At 44.3% G+C, this 16,318-nt stretch overlaps 1 protein-coding gene across 1 annotated transcript in view; it reads left to right on the top strand.

The window, feature by feature from the left end:
* Positions 1–16,318, top strand: part of akap6 (A kinase (PRKA) anchor protein 6) — a 315,131-nt gene that overhangs the window by 128,133 nt on the left and 170,680 nt on the right. The window contains exons 12-13 of the mRNA XM_041971385.1: positions 4,780–4,876; positions 8,255–8,457. Of these exons, the coding sequence (XP_041827319.1) occupies positions 4,780–4,876; positions 8,255–8,457 (300 nt within the window). The remainder of the gene's footprint in view (positions 1–4,779; positions 4,877–8,254; positions 8,458–16,318) is intronic.

The raw sequence follows: 16,318 nt of genomic DNA, 5'->3' as shown, positions 1-16,318 counted from the left end.
AATGTATATTTTGCACAGTAAAGTTTAAAGGTATTAGAAATAATGCCTAGGTGCAGTCAGCTTCTCCAGCCTTCTAGCTAAATGTGAGGGGTTAAAGCATCTCGTTCCATTCGTCTCTACTGTTTGCATCCGCTCCATAAATATTGGTGGTGTGGAGGTCTGACCTTGTCATCTGTTGACGGATGCCGTCGCCCATCTATCCTTCACTGCAGACAGAGGAATGTCTGAGGCAGACATGCAGAGTTGGGACTGGGGGCTGCACATGGAGACTGTGTGGAGATGAGCTGCAACACTTTATCTCATCAGGTCAAACATTTAGTCTTTGCCAGTTGAACCAAAACTTTTAAAATGCCGGATAATTGCTGCTAAAGTTAATATTTACATGATAGCTTAATCATTACACATTTCCAGCAAAGCAAAGTAATGACACGTTCACAGTGATGCTCGTTGGCCTGCTTCACACGAATCCTGGTCCATTTCCACGGGTAGCAAGTCCTCGAGCTGAAGTCTGGTCTGCTGTTTGGGATCAGCAAATCTGGTCCTCCAGGTCTACTGTCCTGCAGGTGTACTGTCCTCCAGGTCTACTGTCCTGCAGGTGTACTGTCCTCCAGGTCTACTGTCCTGCAGGTGTACTGTCCTGCAGGTCTACTGTCCTGCAGGTGTACTGTCCTCCAGGTGTACTGTCCTGCAGGTGTACTGTCCTGCAGGTCTACTGTCCTGCAGGTGTACTGTCCTCCAGGTGTACTGTCCTGCAGGTCTACTGTCCTGCAGGTCTACTGTCCTCCAGGTCTACTGTCCTGCAGGTGTACTGTCCTGCAGGTCTACTGTCTTCCAGGTCTACTGTCCTGCAGGTGTACTGTCCTGCAGGTCTACTGTCCTGCAGGTCTACTGTCCTGCAGGTTCCTGACTCAAATTAATGGCTTGTGCAGAACAGGACAACAAGCTGTTTCCTTTGTGTTGGAGCTGGGAAACATTAAAACTTAAGGAACAGTGAATCCCAAGGACTGAATTTCCAGATTCCTGGCTTACAGTGTGAAATCAAACGGACCATCCAGGGACCCGAATGCAGCATCCTGGGTAGCTCGGTCTCTCCTGTTGCCTCATGGAAAGCTGGTTTAAAGGTTTGAACGCTAAAGTAAAACAAAAACACAGAGACTGCTTAAACCTGGTGTTGCCCCATTGTTTACTGGAGGGATTTAGGTTTTTGGTCCTGGTCCAGTGGTGAGCCAGGTTTCTTTCCTCCTCCTGCTTTTTTTCTTCCTGGTCAATGGTGTTTTAGAGAATATCACCCGTTGCTAGCAGCTGTTCTAACTGCATGCTGTTGTGGTTTGTTCTGCAGTGTGATAGCAAACCAAGCCAATCAAACCAGGTTAGAATCCTGATGTGAATGCGCGCTGAGCTTCGTTCCTGGTCTGACCTCTGACCTCGTTGCGACCGGTGGTCCACCACCAGCGCTGATTCTCAACAAGGCAGAACTTAAAATCTGGGGTTCTGGTCGTGTGAGTGAATTTGTGAGTGAACAGTCTGAAATGGAAAAAAGATTTGATTAATTCCATGAAATGGTCCAATTTTAATGCTAAAGAAATTTCAAAAAGTTTCCGGGTGTATCTGCAAATAAGAATAGCTGCCCACGCTGTGTGTGTATGTGTGTACATGTGTATGTGTGTTTGTGTATGTGTGTACATGTGTATGTGTGTTTGTGTATGTGTGTACATGTCTATGTGTGTATGTAGGTGTGTACATGGGTGTGTGTGTGTGTGTGTGTGCGCGTAGGTGTGTACATATGTGTGCATATGTAGGTGTGTGTGTGTGTATGTGTGTACATGTGTATGTGTGTTTGTGTATGTGTGTACATGTGTATGTGTGTTTGTGTATGTGTGTACATGTCTATGTGTGTATGTAGGTGTGTACATGGGTGTGTGTGTGTGTGTGTGCGCGTAGGTGTGTACATATGTGTGCATATGTAGGTGTGTGTGTGTGTATGTGTGTACATGTGTATGTGTGTTTGTGTATGTGTGTACATGTCTGTGTATGTTTGTGTATGTGTGTACATGTCTATGTGTGTGTGTAGGTGTGTACATGGGTGTGTGTGTGTGTACATGTATGTGCACGTGTGTGACTGAATATTTCGGTTTTCTCACTGCAGCACAGCAGGTTGTCAGAGGTGGTTAAGTCTTGGAGCTTGAGCAGATTGATAAACACACATACACACACATTCTCTCTCTCTCTCTCTCGCTCTCTCTCTCTCTCTCACACACACACACACACACACACACACACACACACACACACACACACACATTCACACATGGATCACATCAGAAAGGCTGTAATGGTGTTCAGAGACCTGACTGGAGTGTTTGCCAACACTGCCCCGGGCTGTTTTCAGCCTCTGTCTTTCTATCCAACCATCTATCCATTTATCATCTATTCGTACTGGATCATATCTATTCTCTCCTCTGTTTTTCAATCAAATCAAACTTTATTAATAAAACAATTTTCATGCATAACATCGATACAGTTTTTCCATCTTAAAAACAAGCAGTCACACCCAAATTGATCACAAAACAAATCAAAGCACACACACCTAATCTCTCTCTCTCTCTCTCTCTCTCTCTCTCTCTCTCTCTCTCTCTCTCTCTCTCTCTCTCTCTCTCTCTCTCTCACTCACACACACACACACACACACAAAGTCAGAAAACAGAAAGCCCCATCCCCCTCAATCCCACTCAACAGCAAACTGTCTCTAGCTAGAAAAGCAGCTGTATAAATGGACATTTGTCTTGGCCTTGATGAACCTGAGGCCTGAAGCAGGAAGCTGGATCTTCTCTTATCCGGGTAACTTCTGGGTCAACCCGGGGTAACCCTTACCAAGTAAATCACCATGGTAACTTATGCTGAATGGCTAACCTTCTCTGGAGCAGGTTATGTTCTGGATAAGAGATCGATGAGTATAAAAGCTCCACCTCCTGGCCAATCAGATCACTTATAAAATGCCCCGCCTATTCTTAGAACATCCTGTCCATGTTGGTGGTGGATGGTGGGAGGAGGCTTAGGAGAGGAAGAGCTTTTAAGACAGATGCATCCTTCAAACGTCATCCTAAATGAAGGGAAGAGATTTCCATTGATGGACTGCGTTGTACTTGTCAGCTGGGCTACAAACACATTCAGATCATCCATCACCATGTGTGACATCGAGAGAGAACAAAATAAACTTGAACCTATTTATTTGTTTTTATTCATTTATTAAAAATTAAAAGCTCATTAAGCTTATGATCTCTGCTCCTTTATCACATCTCCATTCTTTTTATTATCAAGCATGTGATCATATCCATTAACAGTGAATGATATTTCAGCATATAATAGTACATCACTGTAAGATCATCATCCACCAACCAGCTAACTGCTGGTCAACATGCTGCTGAACTAATTCAGGTCTTTATACTTGCTTGCTGCAGTTTTTATTGCTTTCTTAGAGACGACACCGGTTTCTATTGTTCTGATTTCCATATTCAAGTTATTCCAGTGTGACCCCGTTCTCTGTAACACAGCGTTCCTTCAGTTTTGTCCTAAATATTGGTTTTTCAAATATCTCTGTTCCTTTCAACTTAGAGCAACTTTCCCTCTATTTAAATCTGCTTTGCAGTTTGTTTGGCAGGACTCTTTTATGGGCTTTGAACACGATTTCCAAAATGCAGCGTTCCACTAATTCCTGAACCTTTAACAATTTTAATGTTAAAAATAAAGGATTTGTTGGCTCTGTTTCCTACTAATGACTCTAAAGGTTTCTTTTGTAAAATGAAAACTGATTGTACGACTGTTGTACCTGGCCTTCCTCAGACCTCCGTACTACAGGGGAGGTGGGAACAATCAGACTGTTAAACAGCATCACCACAGTCTTGGTCATTTGGCAGGTCCTTTACTTCATAGAACAGAGATTGTTATTGGCATTTTCACTTTTATATTTTCTATATGTAGTTTCCAATTCACTTTTTCACCTCAAATCACCCCTAGAGAAATTTAGCTTTGATGCTTAATGTTAATACCTTCTATGGGAACATCTGAATACCAGAGTGAGTTTTACTAAGATTTGGTGGTAATTTATTTGAATCAAACCAAGTTTTTGTGAGTAGGAATTCCCTTTCCACCATTTTATTGACCTGTTAAGTTCTCCCTGTGTAAAGAAAAGTTTGATCATCAGCAAACAGAACGCAGTTAAGAAGCTGAAACATGGACTAGATTGTTTATACACAAGATAAAGAGTTTTGGACCAAGTACTGATCCCTGAGGAATCCCACGTCATATTTTTTGACTTCTGATTTCATACGGTCTAACTGTGTACGACCTACTTGAACTTCTTTCAAGGAGGGTAGGGGTTGCCATAAGGGGCTGAGGGTCTTCTCCACTACTACTTATTACACTACTACTACTACTACTACAGTAGGGGAAACACTGGGTTGCATCTGAAATAATGAGGTAATAATAAAGCTCGCACATGGCAGAACCGCAGAACCATGACTTTATGGAACCACAGCAACTCGTGTCGTTTCAGTGAGGAATTAATATTCCAACACAAAACCATTTCACAAAACTCAGCTAGAAAAAACTCCAATTAGGAAACTAGTTCATACTGCGTCTTTTCTTCCAGATTAGGTTGTACTTATTGTTTGTTGACTTCTGCGGCTTGTCTATGATAAGAAGCGCTTCTTTTTCTATACAAGAAAAACAAAATCTAAATTCTAATATCTGGACGCTACTGTTGATCTTTGTGTGTTTCAGAGATTCAAGCTAAATGTGGACAGTCATTGCACTCTGAAGGAGAGAATAATGGAAGAAGGCAAAGCGCTGCTCAGTGTCATCACCTCCAGCCAATCAGGTGTGTTCACACGCACGCACGCACTCACACCCACACACATACATCTCAGTGAAACACATACAGGTGTTCATAATCGAGCCCCAACCTGTTTCATTTATTATTAATATTTGGATTATCAGACTGACCTTCAGAGAGGAAAGCTCATATAAATGTAGCCGAAAGAGAGACGGAGAGAGATAAAGACAGAGAATGAGATGGAGGGAGAAAGATGTAAAATCAGACAAAAAGCCAGAGGATAAAAAAAACGACTCCTGTGTTAAACGCGTTCAGTGTTATTGTATATTTTCTAAATCTTCTCAAGTTTTGAGCCTAAATAGGGACAGAGTGTACAAAAAGCATCAGTGCTGTTTTCTGTCAGGCCAGTGACATCGTTCCACTCTGGCTGAACTGAACTGTGTGAAATTTCTTTGTTTTGATTTTGTAACAACGGGCAGAGGCAGAAGTTCACTTTGGGTTCTGTTAGAGCTCACTGCTGCTTTTTTTTTTTTTAAAGATGTTTTTCTGTTTCAACACACCTGATTCAAATATATAATTCACTGAGCAGAACTTAATAAGCTGTTGGATCCATTTAATTTGAACCAGGTGTGTTGGAGCAGGAAACATCTAAAATCTGCAGCACTGTGGCTCTGTAGAACTAAACTTGCCTACCCTGTTTTAGACCAACAGGAAATGTAGGAGAGAATCTCTAGTCTAGTTCTGAATAGATTTAAATCCTACCTGACATACAGGAACTACTTCTTGTCTGTGGTAACTGTAGATTTAAGTTCCCCAAGGCTCCATGTCGGGGCCCCTTGCTGCTCCGCATCTACATGTGGAGTTCCCCAAGGCTCCATGTTGGGCCCCCTGCTGCTCAGTATCGACATGTGGCGTTCCCTAAGGCTCCATGTTGGGCCCCCTTCTGCTCAGTATCGACATGTGGAGTTCCCCAAGGCTCCATGTTGAGCCCCCTTCTGCTCAGTATCGACATGTGGAGTTCCCCAAGGCTTCATGTTGGACCCCCTACTGCTCAGTATCGACATGTGGCGTTCCCCAAGGCTTCATGTTGGGTCCCCTTCTGCTCAGTATCGACATGTGGAGTTCCCCAAGGCTCCATGTTGGACCCCCTACTGCTCAGTATCGACATGTGGCATTCCCCAAGGCTCAATGTTGGGCCCCCTGCTGCTCAGTATCGACATGTGTTGTTCCCCAAGGTTCCATGTTGGGCCCTTGTATTGTTCAGGATCTACATATTCCCACTAGCTCAGATGAAGGAAACACCAAATACCTGACAATAGTTATGCTGATGACACTTAGCTCTATATTACTGTCTCACTAGTGGTCCCAGACAAAGCTTCTGTCTGTCTCAGCCAAATCAATACTTGGGTGTTGACTGTCTCTGAAACCAAAGAAGTTTCCAGCTTCAGTCATCAATGTTAAATACAATGGATCCATTCAGGAATCTTGGTGTGATTTTGGACTCTGAGCTAGATTTTAACATCCATATTAAAGGAATAACCAGATCAGCCTCTTATCAGCTTAAGAATTTAGAAAATCATCATCAATTTTCAGTAGTCTTGACTACTGTAATGGAGCACAGTTTTCTCCAAAATCACTAAGACATCTGCAGCTAATCCAGATGCTGCTGCTCAGTGATAATGATGCATTTCCTGTTGATGTCTTTTTGTATCATATTTAATTCAGTTTCTTTTGACCATGTGCAGCTCACTTGGTTACCTTATGTATGAATATGCTATATAACTAAATTTACCATGCCTCGCTGAACTTAAAGTGGATCAAGTTCTGGCCTTATGGTTCTGGTGATGATGCTGGACCTGGGTTACCTGTCCAATTCAGAGCATCATTTTTTATATTAGAAGATTCTGATGAATACATGGATGCAAATGAAGATTTACTTGAATCTGCTAATGCTAAAAAGCAGTTAATGTGGCGTATGTGAATCTAACAGGAACAGAAGAAGTTGACAGAGATGCGAGAATTGTACAGTTGATTAACTGCTCTGTAGTCTGATATAAAGGCAGTTTTTAGGACAGATTTCCAACGTGTTGAGCTGGCAGTCTTTTCAAATGCACATTATTGCATTACTTACTTGTACATAGATAATGTAATCTATGTACAGTATATTAGTCAGAGAAGTACATTTAAGCCAATGTTTAAGCCATAATCATTAACAACATAATCAGTTCCAGACTGCACAGATCTGCCAAGGCTGAATAGAAAATCCTGGATTCAGACCTGCATTGTAACTGATATAAATTAATCTCTTCTCATCTGGTCCATGTTACATCTCTGGATAAAAATCAATAGGCAGTTATATCCATAATTCTTTAAAGAACAGTCCAGCCAGACTGTTTAAGTCATAGCCTCTGCTGTCATCTTAGGATTTATTATACTGAACATTTCAGAAACACACATTTATGGCACATTATATAATTACTACAGTTTCCTTATTTATCCAATAAATAATTATATATATATGGGCAATGATAAAAATTTTTTAGTCGTGATTAATCGCATTGTTACGCACAAAATGACTCTTTCCTTTAAATGAAGGCCTACAGTTATATAAAGAAAATACAGTAAATTTTGGTTTACTAACACGACATCAGGGGTCTCCAACCTGCGACTCTGGACCTTCCACAATGCCTCTAAATAAGTGGCTAAAATATTTTTTAAAATCTATCTTTTTGTCATTAGGTTGGAAACCAGGGACTTTTTTTTACTTTACATAATTTTCCACGCATATCTACATCCCGTAGAAGAAAGTCTGTTTATCCTCTTTTGCTAAAGGTTTTATGTTTTTCTTTATTTTAAAACCTAAAAATGGAAATAAAAATGTGGTTCTTAAAAAATAACAAATATCCTATGGTGGCTCTTCATTAAAATATATATTAAGTTGCCTTTTTGGAAAGTCTGGTAACATTTGCAGCTCTAAAGGAGTTTTATTTAGCTGGCTGAGGGAAAAATGGCTCTTTGGATTGGAAAGGCTGCAGACCAAGGCACAGCAGTGCATTGTGGGACTTGTGGGTGCATGCACTCTATCAGTGGGCCAGCCCTAATCGTGATGGGATGTGATCATGCGGGCCAAAGATAATTCAGCCACGGCCATTATTGTGGCCTGCGAGCCCTGAGTTTGACACATATGAGTTAGCTTGTTCTGGCTCCAGCAGAAGTCAGGGACAAACACAAAGACTGTGTGCAAAGAAAATGAAGGAGAAGCATTTGGAAGAACGGAGAAACCTAAAGGATGCCCTGTGTAAGCCTTGGAAGGGCTAAATTGGTTCTTAATGGGTTAACTGTTATAAATCTCTTTCTGTTTCATTATTTTCCTCCATACTTTCTCCCTTATTCTTTTTTATCCCTCCATTCCTGTCCCTCCAGGTCTGAAGGATATACTCCATATGGTTTCCAGCCAGTGGGATCAGCTCCAGCGGCAGATCCGGCGCCAACATGGCTGGATGCTCCGTGCCCTCCGCTGCATCCAGGCCCGCCTCCTCTACACCAGCCAATCACACGAGCACTTCACAGCCTTGCAAGACTCGTTGGCCAATCAGCAGCCTCTTTGCCAAGTGGAAGGCCTCAAGGTAAATGACAAGTCGTGCTTTATGTTTCTGTTGAGCTTCGAAGCTTTCTCTTTCTCTGCTTCATATTCTCTGGGTTATGCCCCTCCATTTCCTCTCTGGTTGATCCTCCGTATCCCCCTATTTATCTGTCGCAAACAAGCGCACATTCATTTCTTCTCTGCCTGCTTTCTTAACTATTCAATTGATTTTCAGTAAAAACTTTATATGAAGAAAACAAGGCAAAGGCACTGATGACACTTCAGCGTGTCCCTTTAGCAGGAAGCTTAAACCCGAGTTACGCCAAAGCACATCTACTGAGTGATACTCTGGAAATGAGTGGTGTGTTTTTTCTCTGTAGAGAAGCTAATTTGCTGTCTTTTCCTTTGGTTTCTTTTTTGAATTTGGTATTCAGATGTTTTGCAAGATCACCTTGTGTGTTGCTGTGTAAAGCATCAAAACATGGCTGAAATGCTCTCCAAGCTGAACGGGACTTCAGATTCTGCATCTGCCTGTGGAGGCGTGTGGAGGCCTTTTGCTGTTCTCTGTTAAAATATAACCACTGGGAAAAAGTCAGTAAATGTTTAATTGATTTATTTCTTTGCTCTGCAAGTACTTTGTCATTAGGGACCAACATAACTTTCCAAAACTCTGAGCTTCCAACTCATTTTAATGACATGGAGCATCCCAAGTCTGAGAAACCACACGGTTTTTCTGTTCAGTCCCACTTCACTGCAGCATTTCACTTTACAGCACCACATTTCATGTTAGCAACTGGGTATCAACACGCTGGCTGTTTTTAACGAACATCGTGGCTGATTCAGCAAATAAACACAAGAGGACACTGGGCTTTTACTGACTACAGAGATCTCAGCAGATACAAGATGGATGCAGACGTAGCCTTCATCAGGGGACCCTCCGAGAGACAAGCTGCCAGAGTTCAGCTGTTTGGCTTTTAATGTTCCCGGACAGTAATTTCAAAGCTTTAGCTTTTATTTAGCGTTCGAATGAGGTCCTCAATTTCATCTGTGATCTGAGCTAGACATCTGAAAATGCAACGAACACACAACATGCATGAAGCAGGCGTGAAACTCGTTCAGAATGACATGATGTTTCATCATCAGAGCTGATGATTGATTTCACGAGTTATACTTAACTCCTCTAACTTTAACTTTGTTCCGTTCAGACATTTTTTCATTCATGTGCACTTTTTTTTACTAGCTCTCTTGCCTGAACTCCTCACAGTTCTTTATATACGTGTACAACTTTTCATCCTTTTAGACTCCTTTCCTCCACTCCTTCCATCTTTCCTCTCATTTACCCTCTGTGTGATCCATTTCTCTTTCCTTCATTTAATGGCTTCCCTTCTTCTTTCCTCTCCCCTACTGCTCGCCGTCCCCTTCCTGGCCGCCTCTACCCCTCTTCCACCTCCAGCAGATCTGACTCTGGTTGTTTTCAGATTGTTTAGTTGCAATTAGAGCTGCAGCAGCCTGATCACTGTGATCAGTCAACGGTGACAGCCATTAGCCTGCTAACACCTCACTGTGTGTGTGTGTACATCTTAGAGGGAAAGTGTGTTTTTGAATGTTTGTGTGTCTTTGCTTGCATGCGTGTGCGTGTCCATTAGTGGCTTGCCTGCAGCACATTAAGAGTCCATTCATTATCTGTATGAATCTCTGTCTGCACTTAAAGCTTTGATCCATGAAACCTCCAAACAACAAACTGAGGTAAATTATTGCTATTTTCTGCTTTACAGCTCAAACCCATGCTTACAGTGTTTAGATCACACTTTCCCCATCATGGGTATTCTGGTCAGACAAACAATCAACCAAACATCGACTAATTACACTGAACAAGTTCTTCCAGGAGACAGAAAAGTCTTTTCACTACTTGTTTTGTCTTTCTGTGGAAATATTTTAACACAAGTAAAGATTCTGGATTCTTTACACAAATTCTTAGAATGAAAATGTGATGACATTTTGGACATTTCAGGACAGATGAAGTCGGAGTAGGAGAGAAACTGAACTTGGCTCAGAAGGTCAGTAAATGAGTGTTTGGTCGTTTCTGTGTTGTAACAAAGCTTCATGGTAATAAATCCGACACTGTTGGAAAGTCTGTTTATTTCCTTGTAAATGGAGCCACGTTTGGAAAATGCATGTGTGGGATGAGCAGCTGAGCTGCATATGTGGGCTGTTCCAATGATAAACTTGCCATGTCTTCTCTGGCAAACAGCTGATTCTGCTGTTGACTTTGTTTTGGTGTCATTTACTAGAAGATTGAAGAGGAAACAAGAGATGTTGGTAATTCAACAATGTCTTTATTTAACAAGATCCGGAAACAGTTACAATGTCCTGGTACCTCCTCCTCATACTGGTCTCCAGTCTGGTACCTCCTCCTCATTCCGGTCACCAGTCTGGTACCTCCTCCTCATACTGGTCTCCAGTCTGGTACCTCCTCCTCATTCCGGTCACCAGTCTGGTACCTCCTCCTCATGCCGGTCACCAGTCTGGTACCTCCTCCTCATATTGGTCTCCAGTCTGGTACCTCCTCCTCATTCCGGTCACCAGTCTGGTACCTCCTCCTCATGCCGGTCACCAGTCTGGTACCTCCTCCTCATTCCGGTCACCAGTCTGGTACCTCCTCCTCATTCCGGTCACCAGTCTGGTACCTCCTCCTCATGCCGGTCACCAGTCTGATACCTCCTCCTCATACCAGTCACCAGTCTGGTGCCTCCTCCTCACGCCGGTCTCCAGTCTAGTACCTCCTCCTCATGTCGGTCTCCAGTCTAGTACATCCTCCTCCTCACGCCGTACACTAGTCTGGTACCTCCTCCTCATACCTGCCACCAGTCTGGTACCTCCTCCTCATGCCGGTCTCCAGACTGGTACCTCCTCCTCTCGCCGGTCTCCAGTCTGGTACTTCCTCCTCACGCCGGTCACCAGTTTGATACCTCCTCCACACGCCGGTCTCCAGTCTGGTACCTCCTCCTCACGGCGTACACCAGTCTGGTACCTCCTCCTCACGTTGGTCACCAGTCTGGTACCTCCTCCTCATGCTGGTCACCAATCTGGTACCTCCTCCTCATGCTGGTCACCAGTCTGGTACCTCCTCCTCATGTCGGTCTCCAGTCTGGTATCTCCTCCTCATACCAGTCACCAGTCTGGTGCCACCTCCTCATGCCGGTCTCCAGTCTGGTACCTCCTCCTCATATTGGTCACTAGTCTGGTACTTCCTCCTCACGCTGGTCACCAGTCTGGTACCTCCTCCTCACGTTGGTCACCAGTCTGGTACCTCCTTCTCATGCTGGTCACCAGTCTGGTACCTCCTCCTCAGATTGGTCACCAATTGGTACCTCCTCCTCACGCTGGTCACCAGACTAGTACCTCCTCCTCATGCTGGTCACCAGTCTGGTACCTCCTTCTCATGTCGGTCACTAGTCTGGTACCTCCTCCTCATACTGGTCACCAGTCTGGTACCTCCTCCTCACACTGGTCACCAGTCTGGTACCTCCTCCTCACACTGGTCACCAGTCTGGTACCTCCTTCTCACGCTGGTCACCAATCTGGTACCTCCTCCACACGCTGGTCACTTGTCTGGTACCTCCTCCTCACGCTGGTCACCAGTCTGTTACCTCCTTCTCATGCTGGTCACCAGTCTGGTACCTCCTCCTCACATTGGTCACCAATTGGTACCTCCTCCTCACGTTGGTCACCAGTCTGGTACCTCCTTCTCATGTCGGTCTTCAGACTAGTACCTCCTCCTCATGCTGGTCACCAGTGTGGTGCCTCCTCCTCATACCAGTCACCAGTCTGGTGCCACCTCCTCATGCCGGTCTCCAGTCTGGTACCTCCTCCTCATATTGGTCACTAGTCTGGTACCTCCTCCTCAAGCTGGTCACCAGTCTGGTACCTCCTTCTCACGCTGGTCACCAATCTGGTACCTCCTCCACACGCTGGTCACTCGTCTGGTACCTCCTCCTCATGCTGGTCACCAGTCTGGTACCTCCTTCTCACGCTGGTCACCAATCTGGTACCTCCTCCACACGCTGGTCACTCGTCTGGTACCGCCTCCTCACGCTGGTCACCAGTCTGGTACCTCCTTCTCACGCTGGTCACCAATCTGGTACCTCCTCCACACGCTGGTCACTCGTCTGGTACCTCCTCCTCACGCTGGTCACCAGTCTGGTACCTCCTTCTCATGCTGGTCACCAGTCTGGTACCTCCTCCTCACACTGGTCACCAGTCTGGTACCTCCTCCTCACACTGGTCACCAGTCTGGTACCTCCTTCTCACGCTGGTCACCAATCTGGTACCTCCTCCACATGCTGGTCACTTGTCTGGTACCTCCTCCTCACGCTGGTCACCAGTCTGTTACCTCCTTCTCATGCTGGTCACCAGTCTGGTACCTCCTCCTCACATTGGTCACCAATTGGTACCTCCTCCTCACGCTGGTCACCAGTCTGGTACCTCCTTCTCATGTCGGTCTTTAGACTAGTACCTCCTCCTCATGCTGGTCACCAGTGTGGTGCCTCCTCCTCATGCTGGTCACTAGTCTGGTACCTCCTCCTCATACTGGTCACCAGTCTGGTACCTCCTCCTCACACTGGTTACCAGTCTGTTACCTCCTCCTCACACTGGTCACCAGTCTGGTACCTCTTCCTCACACTGGTCACCAGTCTGGTACCTCCTCCTCACACTGGTCACCAGTCTGGTACCTCCTCCTCATGCTGGTCACCAGTGTGGTGCCTCCTCCTCATGCTGGTCACTAGTCTGGTACCTCCTCCTCATACTGGTCACCAGTCTGGTACCTCCTCCTCACACTGGTCACCAGTCTGGTACCTCCTCCTCACACTGGTCACCAGTCTGTAACCTCCTCCTCACACTGGTCACCAGTCTGGTACCTCCTCCTCACACTGGTTACCAGTCTGGTACCTCCTCCTCACACTGGTCACCAGTCTGGTACCTCCTCCTCACACTGGTTACCAGTCTGGTACCTCCTCCTCACACTGGTCACCAGTCTGGTACCTCCTCCTCCCACTGGTCACCAGTCTGGTACCTCCTCCTCACACTGGTTACCAGTCTGGTACCTCCTCCTCCTTTGCAGATTTGGGTGTGTGGGTGGGAACTGTGAGCTGAGAGGAATTACACACTTTGGCTGCTGTTGGTACTAGAGCCACCAACACAACCACACTGGATGACTGGCCAAGAGGAATTGTTACAACAGAGAAAAATCCACCAAACACTCGTTTACTGATATTTTTTTTAGGTTTTGTTCTAGTACAGCAGGGCAGGCAGGTGAGATGCATCCAGTTTTAGATGTTTTGAAACAGTCTTTTGTAGTTTGATCTAAAGCATAATGATTTAACTTTAATGTCTAAATCTTCACAAGTAAACCTTAAAGAAGTGTTCAAGGATGTATGCAGGTGTGGATCTGAAACTGTAACCAGTGCACGTCAGGTCAGCTTCACGTGGTATCCAAGAGAACAACATGGTCTGTGCTAATTAAAGCTTCCAGGTGGAGCTGGGCGGGTTTTAGCACGTGGAACAAAGACTTGATCAGTGCTCATGTCTTTATCAATAAGCTGCAAATCAAGTAGGATAGGACAGTGAGTGTGTGTGGCGGTGTGTGTGTGTGTGTTTTGTGTTGGGTTTGTTTGTGCTTTTGCTCTGGGAACGCTTTACATTTACCTCTAGTCACCGCCATATGTTTAGAGTGACGCGCCATTTAGAAACATTAGACAGCTTGATGGTGAGCGTGGCTTCGCTGTGTGTTCATTATCTGCTGCTGCTCCTTAATGACAATCAGATGCATGGCCTAATTACTGCCACCGACACAGAGGTGGAGGTGTGTGTTGGCTGTGCGGAGGCAGACTGCAAGGTCAAGCAGTGGCATCATGTTTATGTATGTGTGTCTGTCTGTGTTTATGGACTTTAGTAAAAAGATGATACAAGACGCATCAAGGGCAGAGGCTAGGTAAATGTTCAGTTCATTTGTTGTTTGTGTTTTCAGTGTAGTAGTGGTCAGGAGTTTTTTTTTCTTTTTTTCTACCCTCTGTGGGCAGGCACATAAATTTAAATGAATATAACCTTGACTAAAGGGCAAAATAAAGGGCAAATTGGAATATATTAATCAAATAATGAAGCCTCGTACAATATTTATAACCAATGGATTCACTTTTCATTTTAAATGATGAAATACCAACTTTTATCAATAATTCATCCTCTTAATCTTCATTTTTGGAGTAATTAAGAGCTGTGGCAAATGACATATTTCACACCCAGCTCTGAGACAGTGAGCTTTTAATTTGCTGAATGTGACTGCATGTCTGCAGGCTGCTGGTGAATATGCAAAATCACTGGACATATTAAAGTGAAATGTCATCTCTGCTCAATAAGAATGGCATTCGTTGTATTACTTAACTTTGACTAGAAGAGACAGACATATGCTAATTGAAGATGAAATAAATTAAGGAAATGGATAGATAAAAATACAAAAACTGTAGTCAAGTGTTCACCAGTCTGAACACACTGATTGCAAGTTGAAATATAACCTCATAAACAACGTTCCAGATATAGACATTTTATCTTTTTACCACCAGATCAAAGACAACTGGAGGAGCATTTGACAGCTAACTGGTTTAACTGGCAGCAGGTCAGGAACATGACTGGGTATAAAAGGAGCATTTTAGAGAGGCAGAGTCTCTCAGATGGAAAGATGGACAGAGCTTCACCAATCTGAGACAAACTGGATCTAAAACTGTGGAACAATTTCAGGAAAAATGTTCCTTAATGTTAAATTGGGATAAAATCTGAGTTTGTGATATTTTGAAAGTTGATTGTGTTTTTATTGACCAACACCTTTTGGAATTAGGGTTTAACCCAGCTAGCACGTGCTTGTCTCAGGTTGTGTGATGACTTAGTGATGAACTGTGCCTCCTTACTGCATCCTATGCTTGGAATAGACTTCAAGTATCACTGTGTAACTTTCAGACCTGAAAGCTTCACCAGATTTTCTCAGCGGCGCCCCCATCGATGGCTAGTCCAGCATCACCTTCATCCGAGCCGAACTCTGAGATCGCTCCATCCCGTATCAGACAGTCTTATCTGGAATTTTGCCCTGTCGCTTTCTCTCTTTCTTTTCCGCTCTTCTGCCGATGATGTCTTCTTGCAATTCTTTGCTGAATCAGCCAAAATGGCGAATGTGTTTCCGTCCGCTTGCTAGCTTGTGACGCGGTGCATAAAGTGAAACTCGGCTGCAGCGCCAGGCAGAGTCCAGGAAGATGAGGTAGTGAAGTGGTTTCTTGGGACACAGCTGGACAGCGACTGATGCAGAAATGTGCATGATAAATGTCACTGTACCATCAAACGAATCAGAAACGCAGATTTTTAAAGTTGGGAAGTTACATAGTGTGTCTTTAAAGCTCGGTGTTTCTGGCTTGTTTTGATGGGACAGTGACATTTATAATGCACATTCCTGGAGCTGTCATTGGCCAGCAGCCTCCTGTGGCTGAGAAACTGCACTTCACAACTTTTTGAGGGTTAAAAGCAGGTTCTAGCTGTGAAATTCGGGTATGGCTGGGGTGAGGGGCTATGCTGTGCATTGCAGCAGTGGATATCCCCCATGGGCAATATAAACCAGTGTGTTTCTACGTGTGTGTGTCTCCTGATGCTCATCAGAGCATATTGTTATTGATGTGAACATATGTTGCTGGCAAGGTCTTCGATTTTCTCTTTCCTTTTGTACTTTTCATCCACCCTTCTCATGACTTTCATTCTTTCTGTTGCATTTTTTAATCCAAGGAAGAAAAACAACCAAACTGGTTTTATTTGTTCAGTCTTTGCATCAACCTCGCTTCCATTACTGCATCCTACCATCTCAGCCTGTC

This window comes from Melanotaenia boesemani, chromosome 20, assembly GCF_017639745.1.
Source record: "Melanotaenia boesemani isolate fMelBoe1 chromosome 20, fMelBoe1.pri, whole genome shotgun sequence".
NCBI lineage: Eukaryota > Metazoa > Chordata > Actinopteri > Atheriniformes > Melanotaeniidae > Melanotaenia > Melanotaenia boesemani.
The sequence above is the reverse complement of the archived record's forward strand: the minus strand, read 5'-3'. Positions and strand labels throughout refer to the sequence as shown.